The sequence below is a fragment of the Hemiscyllium ocellatum genome, chromosome 3 (assembly GCF_020745735.1).
Source record: "Hemiscyllium ocellatum isolate sHemOce1 chromosome 3, sHemOce1.pat.X.cur, whole genome shotgun sequence".
Taxonomy (NCBI): Eukaryota; Metazoa; Chordata; class Chondrichthyes; order Orectolobiformes; family Hemiscylliidae; genus Hemiscyllium; species Hemiscyllium ocellatum.
Genome location: NC_083403.1, coordinates 43,813,276 through 43,838,430, shown reverse-complemented (window position 1 = coordinate 43,838,430; position 25,155 = coordinate 43,813,276). Strand labels below are relative to the sequence as shown.

Below are 25,155 nucleotides of genomic sequence, written 5' to 3'. Positions count from 1 at the left end.
TTTGGGTTGATGTTGTTGAACTACATGCGCTTTTAGTCTTGACTTTTCATCTTTACAATCAATTTAGCTTTGATTTAGATAACTGCCATTGGAAAGGTATATAGTATTTGCCTGTGACAGATACAGTGGACTCTGCAGACCTTGCTGGGTATAAAGAAATATGTTTGAAAACTGCGGCTGTAACTGGTAAATGATGAAGAAGCCAAATGAAATTAGATCACCCAGCATGGCTTTTTCTTTAATGAATCAAAATAAACCCTATCTTGTCTTCAATGCGATGATATGTTTTTGTTTGTGGAAGTGTTTAGCTTGCAATATATGCTTTCACCTCAGAAGAAGACGCAGTTGACATTCACAGAATGTGAAATTATCAATATCTATATCCACACCTTATCTGCCATACATTCTCACAAATACAAATATTATGAAAATAATCTATGTTCATAATTAAAGCCACATTCAAATAAGACCAAATTTTGCTACATTATTTATTTTCTTAATAAAAGTTAACAAAGCTATTAAGCAGAAAACATACAGCTTGAATATGCTTACATTCTTCAGGGCTCTAATATTACTTCCTCGTTTTTTCCAACTTCCATTACATAGCTTTCTTTTGCATGCAATGATTCTTCATATGACATGGTTATTCTTTGAAGATTTAACAGCAACATCATGAGGCCTTCAGATAAATAGGTGCACTGCCCTTCATTCCCCACCCTCCCACTCATGGCCTTGTTTATGTCCCCAGTATTCATAAGACCGATGGCACTAATCGAATATATGACATGGCAAAAAGCTGTATTCAGCACATTTCTCATCAACACTTCACTGGTGCAAACCTATATATAGATCAGAACAAAATGCACTCCAGATGGCATTAACCTAGATTTCTATCTGTGCTTTTTTTGGTTCAGTAATAAATAATATGAAAATAAAATATCATACTTATGGTCCATTACTTGGAAATAATGGTTAGAATGCAACTGAAAGAAATTTTAGGAAAATTACAATCAAAGCAAGTATTAGCACCGGACATCAAAAAAGTAACATTGAAAAGTAGAGACTCCATAAGAACAATAGTTACAAAGGGATCATTCTACCTTTTTTATACAGCTACAAGTGACCAGGCAAACAGTCTCATCGTTTCGATGAAATACAACACACAGGCTGCCACTTTGCACTTCAAAACATTTTTATACTTAGTCCATGCCCAAGTCTGGTTTCATGACTAATTTTATATAATTTATATATTTCAAAGAATAGATTTAGATAAATTTGGTTAGTTGAACTGTGGAATTATATATTTCCGCACCATGTTTTAGAAATTCTAATAGTTAATATTGGTTGAAAACGTTTTTAACTTGTAGATTTTGGAACTGCTAGAAAGACAAGTGCCTGTGAATGTAAAAAGAGATGGACTCTAGCAGTCATGGTCTTTGATTTGTTTTTACAAACATAAACAACTGGTTGGAATGTAAGGAGGTTTCCATTGCCTTATTGGTGAAGATCTTGCAAGCAAACTATTGCAATATTTAACCTGCTGGACTTGGCTGATTTCTTCTGCCTCAGGGTTAAAATGCAGGATAGGTTTTATGATTTGGAGATGCCGGTGTTGGACTGGGGTGTACAAAGTTAAAAATCACACAAAACCAGGTTATAGTCCAACAGGTTTAATTGGAAGCACACTAGCTTTTGGAGCGCTGCTCCTTCATCAGGTGCCCTGATGAAGCCCTCCACTATCACCTGATGAAGGAGCGTCGCTCCGAAAGCTAGTGTGCTTCCAATTAAACCTGTTGGACTATAACCTGGTGTTGTGTGGATAGGTTTTAGTAAGTATCCATAGTCTAGTTTGTCTGAAATCATCAGGCTTGTAAACGTTCTACAGTATAGAGTGTTCTTGCAAACAGATTACCTTGCCAAATTATGCAGAAATTGAACAAATAAATTGATGTGTAGTAACGAATTTGGAGGAGGTTATGAACATAAGCCCCATGCTATTTCACTTTGCTGACCTGTTCTATCAAATCACTGCATCAAACCTTCCATGGTATGATGTGTAAAGATATCCTCTATTAATAGCTAAATAAGAGAGAGAAGAATTTTCAAACTTTTCCACAGCACAAGCACCAAGATAACATGTTCTCAAGTGCATAGGCCTCACATCTATGACATGCATTTGCATTGCAAGGGAAAAAGGCTACAGAATGTGAAATGTTTGTCACCTATTATATCCAGGTAGAAATAATTGAACATGAAAGGTAGCCAAGTGTTTGTACTTTTATGTTCCGTGCTGCTGTAATGCTGCAAGACTCATTCATGCTGAGAAGCTTATCAAATATTAGATGAACTGGATTCATTCTCGATGGCGAGCAATTTTCTAATATAACCCCAATGCAAACCCTCCCTAAAAGTACCAGAACACTCATGCACTACATTCAGCGGCGCTAAGCATTCTAATTTTATTACATTTCACTGTAAGATTGGGGATCTAATTGACTGCTCTGATTAATAATGCAGGGTTACTAGCATAATTATTGATATTTACAGTTCCACTTAGCATGATTCGTTTCCGCAGTGTCTCTGTGTGCATGCGTGTCTGCTGCATCTATTTTTTTTCAATGCAAATTCCCCAATTTGATTAACTAATATTCTTCAATATATATGTATTAATCTTAGTCAAGAAAGTTCATACCAACTAGGAGTTTCGGAAACATTACAAAACGACTTGCAAAGATGCACCGTTTTAAAAAAAATCATGAACTGCGAGGCTCAACATTAGTGTGATCTTAACGCCCCCACAACCATCACCCTACATGTGCACCCGGGAGATAGCCAGTTTGTCAAATGGAAATGCACAGTCCTTGGATATTGTGACACCAGGAGGGAGGCCTACGGTCAACATCTCCATTCTTCAAATGAAGATTGAGGGTGGGGGAGGGGGAATGGAGAGAATACTTCATCTTTGAGGATCCAGATGTTTCCAAAGCCCGGGCTTTCTCAGAGGCAGGCAGGCTGGCTGACAAACAGCGTTCATTCCAATCATCCTGAATATATTACCCAATGAAACTTGTGAGACCAACAAACAGGAGAAAAGCCTGTTGACTACATATGTCACTTTGTTTAAGTTCGGGGAGTATAGGTAGACCGGTTTGCCAATAAAAAAAAGGCAGTATTAAAACAGCATTACAGTAAGCGCCTTTTCTCATTCAGTGAGTAGGGTCTGACTGAAGTCGTTGGAATTTAGCAGAATGTATTAAACCAGCGGGGTCGCTTTGTGTTACTGCACCGCCTGGAGACTGATAAGAAAACCTTTGAGTTGCTGAAACCGAGGTCTAAAAACTGCTTGTATTGCTTAGTTTGTTTTCTTTTGGTCACTTCTGAAACGGTAAAACTATTACTGTAGCAATTAATCCCTTCTCCCGACTCTAATAGACCGGAGGTCTCAAATCCTCAGCTAAGTTTTTAAAAGTACTCTACTGTTAAAGCAGAGCTCGGGAGAGAGCTTCAACCCTTTTTTCAAATGGGCTCCCTATTTTGGCACATCACACATCAGGTGATGAAAAGAGAGAGAAAGTTCACACACACACACACACACACAGATACTCATACACACACACAGATGTAGAGACGCGCACACACACATAGGCATGCACATACATCCACACATTATCATACACACAAACATACACCGCTGCACATGGAGCATTCCCCACTGCGAGAGTCAAACCTTTTTTTGTCACTGTCGTATTTCCAACCGTCGGAGAGTGACACAAGCAGCAAGTTTAAGCCCGTTGGTCGGTGTGAGTGGGGGGGTCATCATGCATAGCTATTACAAAGAACGAACAGTTAAAACAAAGTCTACGCGGGCCCCTCCTTGAGTCTCAAACAAGTTCAGCCTCCCGCGGGCAGAAAATGCGGAAAAAAAAGTCCTTTCACGCCTCCGAGTTGGAGCTGAGGTTTGTCAGTCTGGGGTCCGAGTTAATCTCGTATCTGTAGTGATAGCCTTCCATGTGGTCTCGGCAGGCATCCCTGAGGTTGTAAAGCCACTTTTTGATGCCCTTCCTGTTCAGGTACAGCACGAACATGAAGATGACCCCGATCAGCGCCAGCACGATGCCCAGGAAGACGTACGAGGTTTGCAGGACGCTCTCCATGTCTCCCTGCAGCGGGCAGTGGAGCTCGGTGGCGCGGAGCTGCAGCACGGGCCGCTCCCGCAGCGACTCGGGCGAAGCGCACACCAGGCTCTCGGCGTCCGCCGGGCGGCCGTGCCGGAGCCAGGCCAGCAGCGGCTCCAGGCGGCAGTCGCACGCCAGCGGGTTGCCGGCGAGCCGCAGCCGGAGGTCGGGGTGCCGCCGCCGCAGCTCGGACACGGTGCCGTTGGCGAGGGCCCGGAGCGCGTTCCGCCGCAGGTCCAGCGTCTCCAGCTGCGGCGGCAGCTGCAACAGCGAGCCGCCTCCGCCGCCCGGGGCATCGCCGCCTCCGCCGCCCGGGGCATCGCCGCCCAGCGCGGACAGGGAGTTGTCGGCCAGCCCCAGGTGCCGCAGCGAGGCCAGGCCCGAGAAGGCGCCCGGCGGCAGCGAGGACAGCCGGTTGCCGGAGAGCTGCAAGCTCCGGAGCTCGGGCAGCCGAGCGGAGGCCAGCAGCGCCGCCACCTGCTCCAGGGCCGAGGGCTCGCCCAGGGCCCGGCTCAGGTTGAGCTCCCGCAGGGGGCACGGCGCCGAGCCGAACGCCGCCGGGCTGACGCTCACCAGGCGGTTCTCGCTGAGGTCGAGCCGCTGCAGGCGGGGCAGCGAGGCGAAGGCGCCGGCGCCCACCGCGGCGATGCGGTTCGCCCGCAGGCTCAGGTTGACCAGCTGGCCGAGCGGAGAGCCCCCGAGCGGCCCCGGGCCCGGCAGCCGCGCGATGCGGTTGCCGCTGATCACCAGGCTCCGCACCCCGCCCGGGATGCCGCTCGGCACCGACGCCAGCTCCCGGTTCACGCACTTCACCGTCTCCGGCGGCGTGGAGCAGTCGCAGGGCAGCGGGCACGGCGCGGCGGGCGGCGGACAGCTCAGCAGCAGCAACAACAGCCCTGTCCCGAGGGGGGAGAGCGAGCCCGGCCGAGCCGAGACCCCCTGCTGGTACCCGGACACCAACATCCTCCTCCTGAGCTTGGATCCACTCTCCTGATCACCTTCCACGGTCACAGCAAATTGTAGGGTTTGGGGCTGGGGTGGGGGGAAGAGGAGAGCGACAGAGCAACAGGGAGAGGGACAAACTGGGCTTTAAACACAGAGAGAGACAGATAGAAACTGGGAGCTGCGAATCCTGCTCCCTCACTCAATCCATCACCTTTCACTCTCTCTCTCTCTGTCCCTCTTTCTCAGTAAAACCAAGTCCACTTCGCGCCTTCACTTTGTTTTCTCCCACTCTCTCTTTTCTCTTCTGTGAGGGGACCGAGAGGTGCCGCCGGCTGTAAGTTTTCTTTTTCTCTCTCTGGTTGCCCCCTGAGGAGGGATGGAAGGCTTTTTTTCGTCTCACACTGTCTGTCTCTCTCTCAGCTCGATGGCTGACTGGACATGATCATGAAAAAGACACCACAGAATCCAATCGGCGTGGCTCAGCAGCTACACCCCCAGCCCCCCCCCCCCCCCCCCCCCCCAGCTACACACACCGCCTCTCCTTCCTCAGGCCCGCGTGTAACTTTCCAACACTTTCCAGTTGTTTGGGAATGGTGAAAGCAAGGCTTTCCTCTCAGCTCCCGGTGACAGCTCCACACACACACAAACAAGCTCCTGGGCAATGGGCAGGGCCCGGGGAGCTCGCCCGCTCGCTCACTCACAGGCAGCCCCGCAGGAAGTTACAGCAACACATTTCGGTGGCGCGGATCAGAACGGCGTTTTCCCGATTATCAGCACCCAATACTTGGTCTAACGAATGGAAGGGAGACATCTGCGTCCTTCAACTGGCGGGAACGCGGCCGGCAGCTCCCCTTCCAAAGAGCTTTCTACACATTGATTGCTCAAGTGAGCGGGCGTGCACTTGTGCGAATGAGAACCGAAATGAACAGCCTTATAAAAACGGAATACCCGCCTCTGGATTCAATTGGCTCAGGGCTTTGAGCTCACAAATAGTAAATCCAATCTGTCGGTGGTCACGATGTCTCAGTCCCCGCAGTTCACTGAACAGTACGCGGTTACACGGAATATTAATCGTTGTTTTACATCTGTGTAATGTCACACTCTCTTCAAACAGTTGTTCGCTAATTGGTGCAGGTCCCCTTCATACAAGTGATTATTAAAAAAAAGTCGCACTAGTCCTGCCGGGCTACAGGGCTGTTTTCTGTACAGAGACAGAGGTGACTTGTTTGATGTTTAACCTGAGGGTCACCGTGCCTCAGTTGAGATTGAGAAGGAGAGTCCCTTCCTGGTAACCGCAGCCTGTGCAAGGGTCGAACGCACGATGTTGGCCATCCAGCCAAATGGAGTAAACGACCCCTCAAGTGACTGTGGCCATAACTTGACAGAGATCAATCAGTGAACATGCCCGGCTGAACTCACAATGGGCTAACACAAAAATTGCTGGAGAAACTCAGCAGGTCTGGCAGCATCTGCCGAGAGAGAGAAACACTTCAGGTTTCGAAATCTTTAGAATGTTCAAAGAGTTCAAACGGACTTAAAACTCAGTTTTCCCCAGCACTTTGTGTTTTTGTTACAAATTTCCAGCGAAGGGATTATGTTGCTTTTATATTACAATACCCTAAATCTGCCCTGATTGCAGCACAGGATTAGGCTTCTCTCCGAACCCAACTTTCGTTCAGATTTCTAAACTGCTGTTGGTCAAACTCAACTATTTTGTTTTCGTTTTCTGAGACTGTCGCCAAAAAACAAAAATCACGGTGGGCCAAAGTGAGTCGCTCAATCTAAAGAGTGCGAGCTCACATTTTCATCCTAGTGGTTTGCTGCCTCTTAGCTGCTGGGACTGACGCGTTATTTAAGAGTACACTGCCGCCTCCGCATCAGGGATGTGTCTGGACGCCAGAGAGAGAGGCTGGAGCTGCTGCGAGCTTGCAGAGAAGAATTTCACTGTTAAAGCTCACCGACCTCTCGACTTCTCGAGAAGCAGGCGCGGCCTTGGAAGTTCATTGACCCCATTGGACGTGGAGCTGCTCGCCCCTAACATTTTCGCTGTTCAGTACAGGTATTACTAATTTTTTTTCCTGTGGCTTGATTTGCTGCCTCTCTCCCTAAAACTGTGTTGTTTGAGATTATGGGTGTTGGGAAATGTGAAAGTCTAACCGAGGAAATGGACACGAGTCTTCACGAAAATGCGTTCATTCCTGATGAAAGGCTCCTGCCCGAAACATCGACTCTCCTGCTCCTCGGATGCTGCCTGACCTGCTGCGCTTTACCAGCACCACACACTCTCGACTCTGATCTCTATTATCTGCAGTCCTCACTTTCTCCTCCTTCACTAAAATGCGGTTCACTTTCTTTCGTTTGGCTTATGTTAACAGACTCTAAAACTTCCACCACCTTCTCAACTAGGGATGGGCAATAAATGCTCGCCCACGTCCCATAAATGATTAAAAAAAACAAGCTACAATCATGTGACAAACACCATGCCACTCTTCAATGATGTTGTCCCTGTGGTTGTGGTTAGCTAGTGTCTTCCACAACATTTGCCAGGCTCAGAGTCTGTCCACAGACCTCGAAGCATTGGCATTTGCGCCCAGTCATGGCAGCCAACTCAGCTACACCGCCTCATAACAGGGTGACTGCACTCCGAATGGTTCTGAGGTGTCCACTTGGTGATGGAGGGAAACACATTCCTGCAGTATTCAAAGGAGTACATATCCACTTCCACTCCCCGTGTCATACCCAAGGTCCTAAATAAATCATTTCTTTAAAACAAACCATTCTCTGTCAGAGGCTTTCTGTTTCTCTTGGACCAAATGATAGACCTGTTAACAAACTGCAAACCCAGGGAGTCGTGACAGCACAAACACCAAATTGACTAAGGGATAGAAAGAAAGCAGAGTCATTATTTTCAGACAATTTCCTGTTCCCCACGGAATTTGGGCTTCTCCTCTTTTGGATTTTTGTTCATGACCTGGACTTGTGCTTTAAAGGGCATGAGTCCAAATTGTGCAAATAACATCAAACTGAAAGTGTGGCCAACAGCAAGGAAGATAGTAATAGTCTTCGAGCAGTTAGACTGGTAACATGGACAGACACAGGAAAAGCGAAATGTGAAATGATATATTTTAATGTTGAAAATGTGCAGCAATATAAACTAAACATTAGCATTGGAAAGATGGTGCCAAAACAGTGGGAGAAGGGTACTGGAAATCAAATCTTAGGAGCTGGCAGGACAAAGTAAGAAAGCTGTTAAAGTATCTTTGGCTTTATGAACAAAGCAATAAAGTACAGAGACAAGGAAATTATGCTAAAGATTATAAAGTGCCAGCTAGAGTATTGCATTCAATTCTGGGCACAACACACTTTAAAATGAAGCAATGGCTTTAAAAACGAGTGCAGAAGACACTTACTGCCAGGTAGAAATGACTTTAGTTAGATGAAGAGACTGGGAAAACTTGCACTGATTTTTCAAAGGAATATATTCCATACTCTTAAGTATTTGCTGTTTGAAGACGATTTTCCTCACATCACCCTTGCTTCACTTGCTACTAGACTCCAAACATTATCTCTGCTTTCCTCCCACAGATCCTGCCAGACCAGCTGAGTTTTTTCAGCTATGTCTATTTTTGTTCCAGGTTGCTCTGCTCCTGCATCTCCTTTTGAATTGATTGGGTCAGGGAGGTGAAACTGTTTCTAATGATAGAAAGCTCAGTAACCAAACAGTATTGATTTAAAATATCATGTTGATTGTTCAGAGCTACAAAAACTTGTGAACATGATTAACTTTTAATTCTAAAATGTATTTCTTTTTTAAAAAAAGGACTGCAACAGCCAAAAGATGCCTGCAGATGGAACTTCATTAACTGTCTGATACTAGGTAAAAACAATGACTGCAGATGCTGGAAACCAGATTCTGGATTAGTGGTGCTGGAAGCACACAGCAGTTCAGGCAGCATCCGAGGAGCAGTAAGATCACTGCTGCTCGGATGCTGCCTGAACTGCTGTGCTCTTCCAGCACCACTAATCCAGAAACTGTCTGATACTGTCCCGTGTGGAGTTATGGAATGTCACACCCATCCAGAGTCAAGGAAACCTCAACAGCAAGGCTAAACAAGGACTAAAGAGAGGCTAACCTCCCAGTCCCTCAGCAGAAGTCATCTCCAAAAGTGTTGCATTTTATACTTCTGGGGATATGCAAAAAAAAAGGTTAAAACTGACTGAACTCTCTGGTCCATGTGTGTTCATAATCTGATGTGTTAATGTCTATGAAGGTTAATGTGAGGACAACTATTAAAAGCTGGATGGCCTATTTCTATGTCTTATACCCTTATGGAAGCAAGGTCAGGACAACATTCAGACTTAGACTGATTATGTGACAAGCAACATTTGCCTCACACAAGTGCCAGACAGTGACCTTCTCCAACAAGAGAAAATATTAGTGACGTTACTTTGACATTCAACAGATTTACCATTACCAAATAACTCCACAATCATCATTCTGGGCATCATCATCATTGACCAGAAATGTAACAGCCATAAAAACATGTAGCTACAACGTTAAAAATCACACATCACCAGGTTATAGTCCAACAGGTTTAATTGGAAGCACTTCCAATTAACTTGTTGGACTATAACTTGGTGTTAATCTCTTCGAGTAAAAAGTGAGGTCTGCAGATGCTGGAGATCAGAGCTGAAAATGTGTTGCTGGTTAAAGCACAGCAGGTTTAGGCAGCATCCAAGGAACAGGAAATTCGACGCTTCGGGCCAGAGCCTGATGAAGGGCTCTGGCCCGAAGCGTCGAATTTCCTGTTCCTTGGATGCTGCCTAACCTGCTGTGCTTTAACCAGCAACACATTTTCAGCTATAACTTGGTGTTGTGTGATTTTTAACTTTGTACACTTCGGTTCAACACCAGCATCTCCAAATCATGTGACTACAAGTGCAGGTCAGTGGCTGGAAATTCAGTGGTGCGTAATTCATCTCCTGCCTCTCTCGAGTCTGTTCACCACCTGTGAGGCACAGATTAGGATAAAATTCTCTCCACCGTTCTGTATGAGTGCAGCTCTAACAATTCTCAAGAAAACCTGACGATGTGCAAGACAATGCAACCCATTGGATCAGTGTCCCTTTTCCCAACATAAATGGTTAAATGGTTCAGCACTAATACACAGCAACAGCAGGGATCTTTGACCTCGCCTTTAAGCTGCAATCTCCTTCACTCAGAGGGACAAGAACAGCAGATGCATGAAACCCTTTGCAAATTTCTTTCTAAGGCCACACATTATCCTGATTTGGAATTGTATCATTGTTGTGTCATTATCGCTGGATCCAAATCCTAGAATTCTTTATCTAACAGCATTGTGGGTGTTCCTACATCATATGGACTGCAATGATTAAATTTAGCAGTTCAATACCACCTTTTCAAGGGCAATTAGAGATGGGCAATAAAGATTGAAAATTAGCAGCCTTGAATTAATACATGATTTGAATGTGTGAAAAGTTTAATTAGTTCAACTTTTATTAATGGACTGATAGTTTTGGCAAAGATTTACGATGTCACATTATACTTCAGAGCCAGGGTAAGAAGGTTACGGGTTTTGTGTTCATCAGAGGTGTCTGCATGATGGATATCCAAATGTTATTACACTAGTTAGGCTTTCTGATGAAAACTTTTCTCCTTTGGGAGCACTAATCTTGCTTCTGTTGTCAGAAATCTATATCTTACATACATATGATAAATATATTTGCTTTAATCTGGCTAATATAATTCTCATCTTTTCTGAGTACAACTTCTGATCTAGGGGATTTCTATTTCTCAAGAACCTGTCCTCTCTGGTCATATTTTCTTTCAACTAGATTGCTTTACTATCCCCTATCAGCAGAAGAATCTTCTATAACTTTTGATTCTCAAAGTAAGACAGTATTTCAAATATTCTGGTTTATGCAATGCACCTTGTTTCAAGGACTCTTATCTCACAGTATCAAATCAGACATAAATCAAGCAATGCAATGGGAAATTCTTGATAACTTATGGAAAATCAGTTTTATTCATCAATGATAAACTATTTTATTGTGATTGACTCCAAGTAATTGTTCAAAGCACTGTGGATTAGGGTTAGGTAACACCACTATCTGTTTCGCTACCGCTCCAATGCAAAGTAAAAGCTTATTCAATTTTTCTAAAGTAGAAAGGAAAAAGACAAAACTAAAAGCTCTGTATCTGTATATGCATAACATTTGTGACAAAGCAAGCAAATTAATAGGGGTACACTGAGGTAAATTAATATTTTTAGGGCAGTGGATGCCAGCCATCACTATACCAGTGCTGTGCACTCAGGAAAACCCCAGGTAATCAACAACCATCAGCATGATTTAAGCAATGTTTAAACATTGAAGGATCAGCATGTACTGTGGGCAACTGTGAGCCTGCAGACGTACTGTGCTTGGTTTTCCAGAAGGCATTTGATAACACGCCACGTCCAAGATTGTTATGGAAAATGTAAGCTCATGGTCTAGAGACCAACACATTAACATGGATAGAAGGTTATCTAGCTGTCAGGAAACAGAGATTATGCTAAAATGAATATTCTGATTGGCAGGATGTGATGTTATGAGGCCCACAGCAGTCTATGCTGGGCCCTTGACCTCTTATAATTTACATCAAATGACTTAGCTGGAGGGAGTAAAGGCATGATAAATACATTCACAAAAGATATCAAGGTAAATATGTTGTGAAGAATACATAAGGAAATTGCAGACAGAAATAGGTAGATTAAGTGAGTGGGCAAAATTCTGGTAAATAGTGTATAATGTGGGAAAAAGTCAAATAGTACACATTGGTAGGAAGAATAAAAAAAGTAGCATATTACTTCAATGGAGAAGGATTGCAGAATTCCCAGGTGCGAAGGGATTCGGGCATTTGGAATGATAAGTCACAAGACGTTAGTATGCAGGTGAAATAAACAGAATAGAATAAATTAGATAAGCTTTTATTGTCACGTGGATGAAAATAAGTGCAGTGAAAAGTTTGTAATGTCGCAGCTTTGGCACCATCTTTGATACAGGGTACCTAGGTACAGATACTTTAAGTGTTTGTTACAGAATTAAAGAGTCAAAGAGTCATAGAGATGTACATTATGGAAACCAACCCTTCAGTCCAACTCATCCATGTCAACCAGATATCCCAACCTAATCTAGTTCCACTTGCCAGCACCTGGCCCAAATCCCTCCAAACCCTTCCTATTCATATACCCAACCAGATGCCTTTTGAAGGTTGCAATTATACCAATCTCCACCAATTCCTCTGGCAGCTCATTCCATACATGCATCACTCTCTGCATGAAAATGTTACTCCTTATGTCTCTTTTATATCTTTCCCTCTTATCCAAAACCGATGACCTCTAGTTCTAGACTGCCCACCCCAGGGAAAAGACCTTGACTATTTATCCTATCCATGTCCTTCTTGATTTTATAAACCTCTATAAGGTCACCCCTCAGCCTCTGACGCTCCAGGGAAAACAGCCCCAGCCTTTTCAACCTCTCCCGACAGCTCAAATCCTCCAACCCTGACAACATCCTTATAAATCTTTTCTGACCTCTTTCAAATATTGCAACAGCCTTCTGATAGGAAGAAGACAAGTTTTGCATGCAATATTCCAAAAGCGGCTGAACCATCATCCTGTACAGCTACAACATGACCTCCCAACTCCTATACCCAATGCTCTGACCAATAAAGGAAAGCATACCAAACGTCTTCTTCACTATTCTATCTACCTGTGATTCTACTTTCAAGGAACTATGAACCTACCAACAAGTCCACACCGACCCTCCGAAGAGTAACCCACCCAAACCCATTTCCCTCTGACTAATGCACCTTACACTATGGGCAATTTCAGTATGGCCAATTCACCTGACCTGCACATCTTTGGCCTGTGGGAGGAAACCCACACAGACATGGGGAGAATGTGCAAACTCCACACTATAATTTGAGTACTTTTTAAATATACTTTATATTCCTATTCTGGATTTTAAATAATTTAAGTACTTTTTAAAACTTTGTATTCCTTTGCAAGTCCTTTCTTTTACTCAAATTACAATGAGATCTTGACCAGATGGGCCAATGGATTGAGGACTGGCAGATAAAGTTTAATTAGATAACTGTGAGGTGTTGTATTTTGAGAAAGCAAATCTTAGCAGGTCAGCCGACACCCCGAGGCTGAAATTGAACCTGGGACCCTGGTGCCGTGAGGCAGCAGTGCTAACCACTGAGTCACCATGCAGCCCTCCTGCTAAGATTTACTTTCTCAAAATACAACCCCTCACAGTTATCTAAATTAAACTCTATCTGCCAGTCCTCAATCCATTGGCCCAACTGATCAAGATCTCATTGTAATTTGAGTAAAAGAAAGGAATACAAAGTTTTAAAAAGTACTCAAATTATTTAAAATCCAGAATAGGAATATAAATTATCTTTAAAAAGTACTCAAATTATAGCTCTTTTTACTGAGTCCATGTCCACCAGGCTTCAGAACATGAGGCTTCACTGCCTCCACATGCTGGCCTCCGGCCCGGGACTTGCTTCCAGGACATGCCTCCTGGACTCGCCTCCTGGACTATGTCCGGCGCTGGGCTCTGGCTGCGACTTTGCCTCAGGATTCGTCTCCCAGGTTGATCCAGGCCTGGACAACACAAAATCAAGAAAACTAATGGGCTATTTGTCTTATTGTGTTTTATTACGGTAGGTTGGATAAGCTGGGCTTGTTTCCATTGGCATTTAGAGGGGGAGAGATGATTTGGTTGAAGTGTTGAAGATCCTAAATGGTGTTAACATGATAGATAGAGTCATAGAGTCATAGAGATGCACAGCACGGAAATAGACCCTTCGGTCCAACCCATCCATGCCGACCAAATATCCCAACCCAATCATCCCACCTGCCAGCACCCAGCCCATATCCCTCCAAACCCTTCCTATTCATATAACCATCCAAATGCCTCTTAAATGTTGCAATTGTACCAGCTTCCACCACTTCCTTTGGCAGCTCATTTCATATACGTACCACCCTCTGCATGAAAATGTTGCCCCTTAAGTCTCTTTTATATCTTTCCCCTCTCACCCTAAACTATGCCCTCTAGTTCTGGACTCCCCGACCCCAGGGAAAAGAGTTTGCCTATTTATCCTATCCATGCCCCTCAAAATTTTGTAAACCTCTATAAGGTCACCCCTCAGCCTCCGCTACTCCAGGGAAAACAACCCCAGTCTGTTCAGCCTCTCCCTATAGCTCAAATCCTCCAACCCTGGCAATGTTGAAAGAATGTTTCTTCTTGTGAGCCAACCGAGTTCCAGGGAGTATTGTTTTAAAATTAGGGATCACCATTTCAGGACAGAGATTAGGAGAATGCTTTTCTTGGGTTATGTGACTTTGGACCACTCTGCTTCAGAAGACAGGATCATTGAATATTGTTAGGATGGAAATGGTTAGGGTCTTGTTAGGCAGGGAATCCAAGATTATTGGGAATGGATTAGATGGAAATGTGGAATTTGAAACACAAACAATTGAATTCTCACCGCACTGCTTGTTTAGATGCACAGAACACTATACCCACAGCAGCAGCTTCTTTATCTACTTGCATCTTAAACAACTTTCCCTTTTTCCTGTGAGATCCTGTCATGATCCTCCAGAATTGCAGAGCACGCTGAAGGTTTGAATGGTCTGTTTCAGCCTCAGTTACATCAGTTTGTAAATCATTGGTCAATGAAAGCAAAGGAAGGTGATTCCGTCCAAGGGTCATTCTGGGCATTTCGAAGTGACAAACTAGTGTATCTAACAGTGGTATTATTAACTTTGACCACTGATTGTAATGTATTGCTTATCATGAGAGATCTTCTGTTCTCAGAATACCTTAAAATTACTGACCGTTCGTATAACTAAGTGTCTATATTTTCAGAGTGCTGCAGTATTACTGTAAATTATAAGTCAGTGTAACATTAGGTAGGTTTTGATTAAAAAAAGATTAAAATCAATTAAAAAGGACCACTAAAATTGATCACTTTATTTTGATTTAAGCTGAATTTAAAACTCAGATATTATCCATTGCAAAGGACAATTCATGTCTTCATCTGCTTTGTTGACTATGAGGTCCTTGATTGGGGTTGTTAACCTGAGCCAATTAGGAAGGCCTTGGCTGACCAATGTAACTAGGAGATGGCACCCGGTACAGATGTGTGAGGGCAGGTCAGAGGATCTCTTTCAGGGTCTGCCCCTGGGTCTGGCCAAACTGGCCATAAACAGGTCCAGGCAGTGCACTGTGGAGGGGGTCATTATGGCTGATTGCCTGCCACTCTTCCATGGGCATGTCAGAGCCCGAGTGTCCCTGGAGAAGGAGCATGTGGTGTCCACCAACACCCTTGAACTGTTCAGGGAGAGGTGGGCATCACAGGGAGTGGAGTGTATTATTTCCCCTTCCAGCTCTATTTTGATTTAATCCCAGCCCTCCCCTTCACTGTTTGATCACACAGCATTGCCCTCTGAGAAGAACACTGCTTGTCACTGGCCACTTGGGTGTTTCCTTTCTTCCTGGTGGTGGAAATTGAAAAAAAGAGTTATACACCTGTTGTCTTTCACTTTGTCTCACACCTCCACATGCACATGGGTGCTGGGGAAAATATAAGCACTACCGTAGTTAAACAGTAGTGTGGGGGTAATGAATAAAGAGAAAAAAAAATAACCAGGAGATTTAGAGTCTAGAAATAAAATTATAACTGGGAGATGGTACCTGGTGTGGAGGGGGGAGGGTAGGTTAGAGGTCCTCCTCATGGGTCTGCTCCTGGACCTGGCCAAACAGGCCATAAACAGGTCCAGGCAGTGGGCTATGGAGGGGATCGTTGTAGTCGATTGCCTGTCCCTCTTCTGCACCTACTTTAGAGCCTGGGCATACCTGGAAAAGGAGCACATAGTGTTCACCAACACTCTCAATCTCTTTAGGGAGATGTAGACACCGTGGAGAGTGGAGTGCTTTATTTCCACCTCCAATTTTGTTTTGATTTAATTCCTACCCTTCCCTTCAGCTTTGGTTTCACATAAGCATTGCTTGCTCTGGGTATTGCATGTCACTGGTTCCTTGGTCACATCGATGTTTTTCCTGGTGGTGGAATATTAATAAAGTTATTTGCACTTGGTGTCTTCACTGTGTCTTGCACCTACACACATGCACAACATTGGTGCCAGGGAATATAAAAAACTGGGAGATTTAGAATCTTCTCAGTCAAGAGACTGACTCTGAGTTGGCTGGTCACAGTTAGCGTATTGTGCACATGTAATTAAAGGGTGACTTGGTGGTGGGATACCGGGCTCTGTGCAGTTATTTTACTCATCCAAAGTTCATTTGGGGATTTACACTGCAATAAATTAAGTATTATGTAAAATTGTGATCTTGACAGAGTACCAAGGCTGTTGGAGGATTACTTTGCTCAACAAGCTCTTCAGTCCTGTTCCTTGACATTTTTGATGTAACATTAACCTGTCATCAAAGAATCAAAAGGTTTGTCCAGTTGTATAAATTACTGTAAACTCTCACATTCACTCCATCTTGGAACAGTGCAGCACAGAGGATGGCATTACACCCATTTAGTCAGCACTGGCTCTTCCAAAGTGTCAACAATGGTGAACTTTAAAGGACACTTTTGTTTTAAAATATCGTCCTTAATCTAAACCAAAAAAGAATATTATGATGAAAGCAGTCCTCAGTTTGGAGAAACGCTGTTGAAATGACTGCTATCAGGTCCTTGTACTAACATTAGTTCACTTTATCTCACAGAAACAAAAGGACACTTATTTAAGATGCAGAGAGACAAAGAAGCTGCTGCTGGGAAGGTGTGTGGTCCTGTGCTTCTGACCAAGCAGTGCCAGTGAGAATTCAGTTTCTGTTCAGAGGAAACGGAACAGACAGATCTCTTGAAGATTTAAGGGACACATTTGTTAACATGTGGCTTGCAAGTGGCAACTGATCCATGAAAACTCAGGCTCAATGGAATGGTTATCAAAGGAAGTTACATCCTGACATGATGGGGAGAAGTGATGTTGCTGAAGAATTGAGAATGATTGTGGGTCTTTCCTACATATTACTACATATCTGTCAAAAGCACAGTGCATGGTGAAAAGGGTTTTGTAAGATATTCATCAGTTGCATTCCTTAGTTAATGTGAAAGTTAATGTTTTAATTAATGTGATGTATTAATTACCTGTTAATTGTTGATCTGTGTTGATTTTACTTGCATTTTTACAATAAATATCTTATAAAGTGAAATCCTGTCCTGCTTTTCTTTCTGTTAGTTGCCGAGAAATCCATCTTTTTAAAAGCTGTCAGTCTCTATGGGGATTGAAACCAAAAGTGAGATCTTGTTAGTTCCTCTTTTCCTGTATCTCCATAATATTTTTTCTTCTTTAAGTATTTATCAAGTTCTCCTGTGAAGGTCACTAATGAGACTATCCAGTGTTAGATTAGATTACTTACAATGCAGAAACAGGCCCTTCGGCCCAACAAGTTCGCACTGACCCTCCGAAGAGCAACCCACCCATACCCCTTCACCTAACACTGCGGGCAATTTAGCATGGCTGATTCACCTAACCTGCACGTTTTTGGACTGTGGGAGGAAACCCACACAGACACACGGAGAATGTGCAAACTCCACACAGACAGTTGCCAATGTGTCACCCATTAGTCAGTGCATTTAGAATTGTAACCACTTGTTCAGTGAAAATGCTATTTCTTATACTGTCACTGGTCTTTTTGCCAAAAATAACTTATCTCAGAAGGTTGGTCCTTGAGCCATTGGAAAGAAGTTTCTTGTTACTTACTCTATTTAAATTTATCATGATTTTAAACAACCTCCATTAAATTTCATTTTAGCCTTTTGTGCTTAAAGCAGGACAATCCCAGCTTCTTGGTCTTGTTAAATAACTGTAATCCCTCATCTGCAGAGACTGTCTAATCTAGGTCTTTTATATTCTTGGTAAAGCCTTTTCAGAGTTTCTTGAGAGTGTGGTGCCGAGAATAAGTCATAATCCTGCATTTGAGGAGAACTAGTATTTTATTTGTGCTTTATTTAGGTTTGGCTTAAACTTCTGATTTCTATGCTCTGTATCCTTATGAATACAGCCCAGGAACCCATATGCTTTATTAACTGCTTTGTTACCCTGTCTTGTCACCGTTAGAGATTTGTGCAAACGTCCTTAGATCTGTCTTCTTTCACTTCTTTTAAAATTGTATCATTTAGCATGTATAATCTCCATGTATAATCTCTCTTTATTCTTCCTACAAATGTGTATCAACTCATAATTTACACTATTGAATTTTATTTGCCATGCATCTATTTATACCAGCAGCCGACATTCTTTTAAGTCTATAAAGAAAAATAGGAATAGGAGATATCATATGGCTTCTCAATCCTGCTTGAGCCCATCCCAAACAAGGGTACCAAATACTGAACTGAAAAGTCTAAATGAGATCTCAATTTAACATTAAATTTTCTAAGTGCAACATCTAGAGTTTAAACAATTTAAAATTTGTTTCCTCCACCCCTCATACTCATACTGGCTTAGATGACAGAAGTGAGAAGGTATTGTTAATTAGTAATGGTTAAAATGAAACAGTAAATACTGGAAACACTTACCAACTAAATCAATATCTGTTTAGGGAATAAACTAATTTATGAGGCAAACGGAAATGTGTTTTCTGAGAAATTGAAGTTTATTTGAGATTAAGGCTGGCACAGGTTTAAGTTTGGATTAACAATCAGTGAATCAATTAGTCACTCTATACTTTCAGACACTCAAGTTGCAGGGAAGTGAGGATATCAACACAATTTATCTGAAAAGGGGAAAAACTTCTTGCTGACAAGGCATCTCTTATGCTGATTGATATTTTCTTCATTTTATAGAAAAAAGCATAAAAAGTAGAAATGTCGATACGCAATCCAGTTGCAATGTTTTCAACAGAATATTTTAAAATAGTTTATTACCATATACTGCATGTCCTATAGATGAAGCCCCAAATTATGAAATGGCTTGTAATGAAAGTGCATGAATTTATTGCTTTCATAGAATGGAACCATTTGAAGAAACTATTTAGTACAATTCAAAGAAAAATTGTTGTTTGTGTTTTTAAAAATTTGTTAATGGTATGTGAGCATCATTGGCAAGGCCAGCAATTATTGCCTGTCGGTAATTTCCCTGGAGAAGGTGGTGATGAGATTCTTTCTTGAATTGCTGTGGTGCATGTGGTGCTGGTGGGAAGGGAGTTCAATGATTTTAACACTGTGACTATGAAGGCCAGCTGATATAGTTCCATTTGCAAATTATAAAACAATACAAAAAATGCCAGTGGAGCAGAGACTCACATCCTGTGTGAGCAGCCAGTCAGTCATACAGATAGTTAAAAAGTCAAAATACCAGACAAAACCTACAAATGCAAGGGATAGAATCAGGTAGAAGATCTGTTAAGCTTGCTCTGCCATTCAACACCACCACTGGTCTTCAACTTTCTTGTCCACTCACTATATCCTTTGGTTTCCTGACAGACCAAAAAATTTATACATCTCAATTTACACATCTTAAAGATATTACGTGAAATTGAGCATCCATGGCCCTCTTGAGGTACAGAATTCCGCAGACTCAGAACCATTTAGGTGAAATAATCTCTCCTCACGTCAAATACACAGCCAGTCCATCACACCATCAGGCTGACAAACTAATAATCAGTCTCTAAGACAAACAGAAAAATCAAACAGACACTAGAGGTACAGTCAGTCAAACTGCTAAAAACCAAGTTAAAAATCACACAACCCCAGGTTATAGTCCAACAGGTTTACTTGGAAGCACTAGCTTTCAGAGCGCCACTCCTTCATTAGGTGGTTGTGGAGCAGTATCATAAGACACAGGCTTTATAGGATTGCAGTGTCATGGGATGTAATATTAAACAAATATAGCTTACGTCTTTCATCTTTTAGAATGACCATGTTAGTTTTCACACAGCACTAGGTTATAGTCCAACAGGTTTAATTGGAAACACATTAGCTTTCGGAGCGCTGCTCCTTCATCAGGTGATAGCAATTCTAAGCCACAGTATTTATAGCAAAAATTTACAGTATGATGTAACTGAAATTATACATTGAAAAATACCTTGATTGTCTGTTGAGTATTTTATCTGTTCGAATACCATATGTATTCTTTCATATGTAAATCTTTTTTTAAGAAGTTGCAGGTTAGCTGTAACAATGGGTGTTAGCTAGACAATATGTTGAAGATGTTAGCCCCCTGTGTTCTCTGTCTATGCCAGATGTTTAGATTGATTCTAATCTAAAAAGTGAGATAACAGAATTCTTCATGAATTCATGCAGTTTTTGAGCAAAGTACAATGTAACTCTGCAAGTACAAATTCACCCCACAAAATAAATGTGTGCATGTGGGTGTTTGTCTGCGTGTGTGCGTCTATCTGGGGTGGGGTTGTGAGTGTGAGAAAGTGTATGCGTGCGTGTAGTGAGTGTAGAGTGTCTTAAGTCTGTGAGGGGGTGCATGTGTGAGTGTGGGAGTGTGTGTGTCTGTAAGGGTGTGTGTGGGTGTCTGTGTGCGCATCTGTGTATATGTGTGTCTGTGTTCATAGGAGCGCCTGTGTGTGAGCGTGTGAGTGAGTGTGTGTGTGTGTGTATGTAGGAGCATCTGTGTGTGTGTATAGTGCAATGGTGGTTACCAAGGTTCCGGTTGAGGCCCTCCCTATGGGTACCGAACTTAGCTATCGGCCTTTGCTCGGCCACTTTTCACTGCTGCCTGTCCCAAAGTCCATCTTGGAGATGGTCACCCAAGAATGAGACAGATAGTCGAGAGTAATCCATGGTGAGTTTGATGGTGGGATGAAACTTGTTGATGTCACTGTGTAGTTTTATCAGTGACTTCTTGCCATGGGTCCAGAGGAAGAAAATGTTGCCAATGTACCTAGTGTACAATGTTGGTTGGAGGTCCTGCATAGAGAAGAAGTCTTGTTCGAGTCTGTGCATAAAAATGTTGGCATATTGGGATGCAAATTTGGTTCCCATGGCTGTTCCATATGTCTGGATGAAGAACTGGTTGTCAAAGGAGAAGTCATTGTGATCGAGGATAAAGTGGATGAGTTGTAGGATGGTGTTTGGAGATTTGCAGTTGTTGGTGTTAAGTACTGAGGCTGTTGACGCGATGCCATCATTGTGGGGGATGCTGGTGTACAGTGCGGAAGCGTCCATTGTGACGAGGAATGTTCCTGGTTCGACTGGTCCGTGGGTGCTGAGTTACAGAAACATGCATCTCCATCAAGGATCACCTCAGTACCACACTCTATTGCAAACCCACAGACAACCTCACAATGCTACACTTCTCAAGCTTCTACCCAAAACATATTAAAACAGCCATCCCCTATGGACAAGCCCAACACGAATACTGGATCTGCTTAGATGGAGCGGAACGTGACGGGCACCTGGAAGAACCCATGAAGTACAAGAATGGGGTATGATGCCCAGCTCATTGACCACCAGTTCCGACGTGTCACAGCAAGGAACCGTAATGACCTCCTCTGGAGACAGACACATGCTGCAACCAACAGGGTACCCTTCGTTGTACAGTAGTTCGCAGGAGCTGAAAAACTATGCCATGTTCTTCATGACCTGCAACACATTATCAATGAGGATGAGCACCTCAACAAGATCTCCCCCACACCTCCACTACTTGCCTTTAAACAACCACCAAACCTCAAATAGATCATTGTTCGTATCAAACTGCCCGGCTTTCAGGACAGCTCCATACAACCCTGTCATGGTAGGTGCTGCAAGATGTCTCAGAGTATCGACATAGATACCTCCATTACGCATGGGGATACCTCCCATCTTGTACATGGCAGGTACTCATGTGACTCAGCCAACGTTGTCTATCTTATACGCTGCAGGCAAGGATGCCCATGAGGCATGGTACATTGGGGGAAACCGAGCAAAGGCTATGGCAACGGACAAATGAGCACTGCACAACAATCAACAGACAGGAGTGTTCCCTCCCAGTTGGGGAACACTTCAGTGGTCCAGGACATTCGACCTCGGACCTTCGGAAGATCAATCCCCAAGGCGGACTTTGGGACAGGCAGCAGCGAAAAGTGGTCGAGTAGAGGCTGTTAGCTAAGTTCGGTACCCATAGGGAGGGCCTCAACTGGGACCTTGGGTTCATGTCACATTACAGGTGACCACCATTGCACTATACACACACACAGATGCTCCTACATACACACACTCCCACACACACATAAACACAGACACTCCTATACACACATACACATGGACACACAGATGCGCACACAGATGCCCACACATACCCTTACAGACACACACACTCCCACACTCACACATGCACCCCCTCATAGACTTAAGACACTCTACACTCACTACACACACACATACACTTTCTCACACTCACAACCCCCACCTCAGACAGACACAGACAGACAAAGACCCACATGCACACATATATTTTGTAGGGTGAATTTGTACTTGCAGAGTTACGCTATACTTTGCTCAAAAACTGCATGCATTCATGTAAAACTCTGAGCTCAAAAACTGCATGAATTCATGTAAAACTCTGTTATCTCACTTTTTAGATCAGAATCAATCTAAACATCATGGCATAGACAGAGAACACAGGGGGCCAACACCTTCAACATATTGTCTAGATAATTAGGGTCAGGTGAATTGGCCATGCTAAATTGCCCGTGGTGTTAGGTAAGGGGTAAATGTAGGGGTATGGGTGGGTTGCACTTCGGGGGGTCGGTGTGGACTTGTTGGGCTGAAGGGCCTGTTTCCACACTGTAAGTAATCTAATCTAAGTAATCTAAAAAAAAACCCATTGCTACAGCTAACCTGAGAATGCAACTTTAAAAAAAAAGGTTTTGTGGTTTATACATGAAAGAAGTGAAACTATCATGGTATTCAAACAGATGAAAGACTTAATAGACAATCAATTTTTCAATGTATAATTTCAGTTGCATCACACTGTAAAGTTTTGCTATAAATTCTGTGTTAGGATTGTGTCCTCCACTACCACCTGATGAAGGAGCGCCGCTCCGAAAGCTAGTGTGCTTTCAATTAAACCTGTTGGACTATAACCTGGTGTTGTGTGTTTTTTAACTTTGTTCACCCAGTCCAACACTGGCATCTCCAAATCATTCTCAAGATAGCCTTTAACAATAGGTGCCATCTCAGCTCAGATAATGCATTGAAGGTGTGAAGTTAAAGTCTGTCTGTGTCCCAATGTTAGGCCAGACTGATTATATTTCTAAAGAGAGAGTTACAAAATCTTACATGGGGTTATGCAGTTTTTGATCAAAATAAAATGAAATTCTGCAAGTACAAGTTGCAACCAGTAAGGTACCCTTTGTTGTCCAGTACTTCCTGGGAGCCGAATAACTACGCCATGTTCTTTGCAGCCTGCAACACATTATCAGTGAGGATGAGCATCTCGCCATGACCTTCCCCACGCCTTCACTATATGCCTTTAAACAACCACCAAACCTCAACTAAATCATTGTTCGCAGCAAACTGCCTGGTCTTCAGGTGACCACCATAAAACCTTGTCACGGCAGACACTGCAAGACATGTAAGAGTATCGACACGTTTACCACCATTACATCTGGGGACACCACCCACCATGTATGCGGCAGGTACTCATGTGACCTGGCCAACATTATCTATCTCATATGCTGCAGGCAAGGATGCCCTGAGGTGAGACTGAGCAGATGCTACAGCAACGGGTGAATGGACATTGCACAACAATCATCAGAGAGGAGTGTTCCCTCTCAGTCAGAGAATTCTTCAGTATGCTGGGACATTCAGCCTCAGACCTTCAGGTGAATCATCCTTCAAGGTGGACTTTGGAACAGGCTACAACGTAAAGGAGAGCCTGATAGCCAAGTTTGGTACCCATGGGAATGGCCTCAACTCAGGACCTTGGATACATGTCACATTACAGGTGGCCCCATTGCACAATACACTCTCTCATACACAAAGACACACACACTCACTTACACACAATTATATACCCTCTCTCATACATATGCTTTTTCTCAGCCACACACACCCACACATTCACGTGCACACCCTCTCACAGGCATATACTCCACCACACTCGCGCACACACTATATCAAGCAAGCACAAACACACACACATACTCTCACAAACACACATGCTTACACACACACACACCATACACATTCTCTCTCACTCTCACACATGGACACACGCATATAATCCACAGGGTGAATTGCATTTGCAGATTTGAATTTGCAAATACATTCCATTTTGTATAAAAACTACACAATCTGCAGGCAGTCAGTCCATGCGACATTTTATAAATTCTTACTTTGGAAATAGAACCAGTCTGACTCATGGTTGGAATGCAGACAGACCCTAAACTCACACCTTTAATGCATTGTCTGAGTTGAGATGTCACTTTTTTATAAAACTTTAAGTTATCTTGGGAATTTAACTTGAAAGATGTTCTGGGATTTACATATTAATGAATTGAAACCTGCAACCCATTTGAAGTTATTAAAGACTAAACAGCAATCTAGGTTTGTTTAGTACATCACATCAGTTGTATGACACTTTGATCTTTTACTATGAATGCTGTGCCCTAGGATCCTGCCCCATTAGTTTCCTGATGAAGGATCAACATCTTGGGCGACCGACTCAACACAGACATCTACTATAAACCGACTGACTCCCACAGCTACCTGGACTACACCTCCTCCCACCCTGCCCCCTGTAAAAACTCCATCCCATATTCCCAATTCCTTCGTCTCCGCCGCATCTGCTCCCAGGAGGACCAGTTCCAACACCGCACAGCCCAGATGGCCTCCTTCTTCAAGGACCGCAGACTCCCCCCAGACGTGATCGACGATGCGCTCCACCGCATCTCCTCCACATCCCGCTCCTCCGCCCTTGAGCCCCGCTCCTCCAACCGCCACCAAGAC

The 25,155-nt window shown here is 43.3% G+C and overlaps 1 protein-coding gene across 1 annotated transcript; it reads right to left on the bottom strand.

The window, feature by feature from the left end:
- Positions 1-522: 522 nt before the first annotated feature.
- tpbgb (trophoblast glycoprotein b) lies at positions 523-5,620 on the bottom strand. Its single transcript, XM_060849742.1, has one exon. The coding sequence runs from the start codon at positions 5,136-5,138 to the stop codon at positions 3,933-3,935; it is 1,206 nt and encodes a 401-aa protein (XP_060705725.1). The 5' UTR covers positions 5,139-5,620; the 3' UTR covers positions 523-3,932.
- Positions 5,621-25,155: the final 19,535 nt, after the last annotated feature.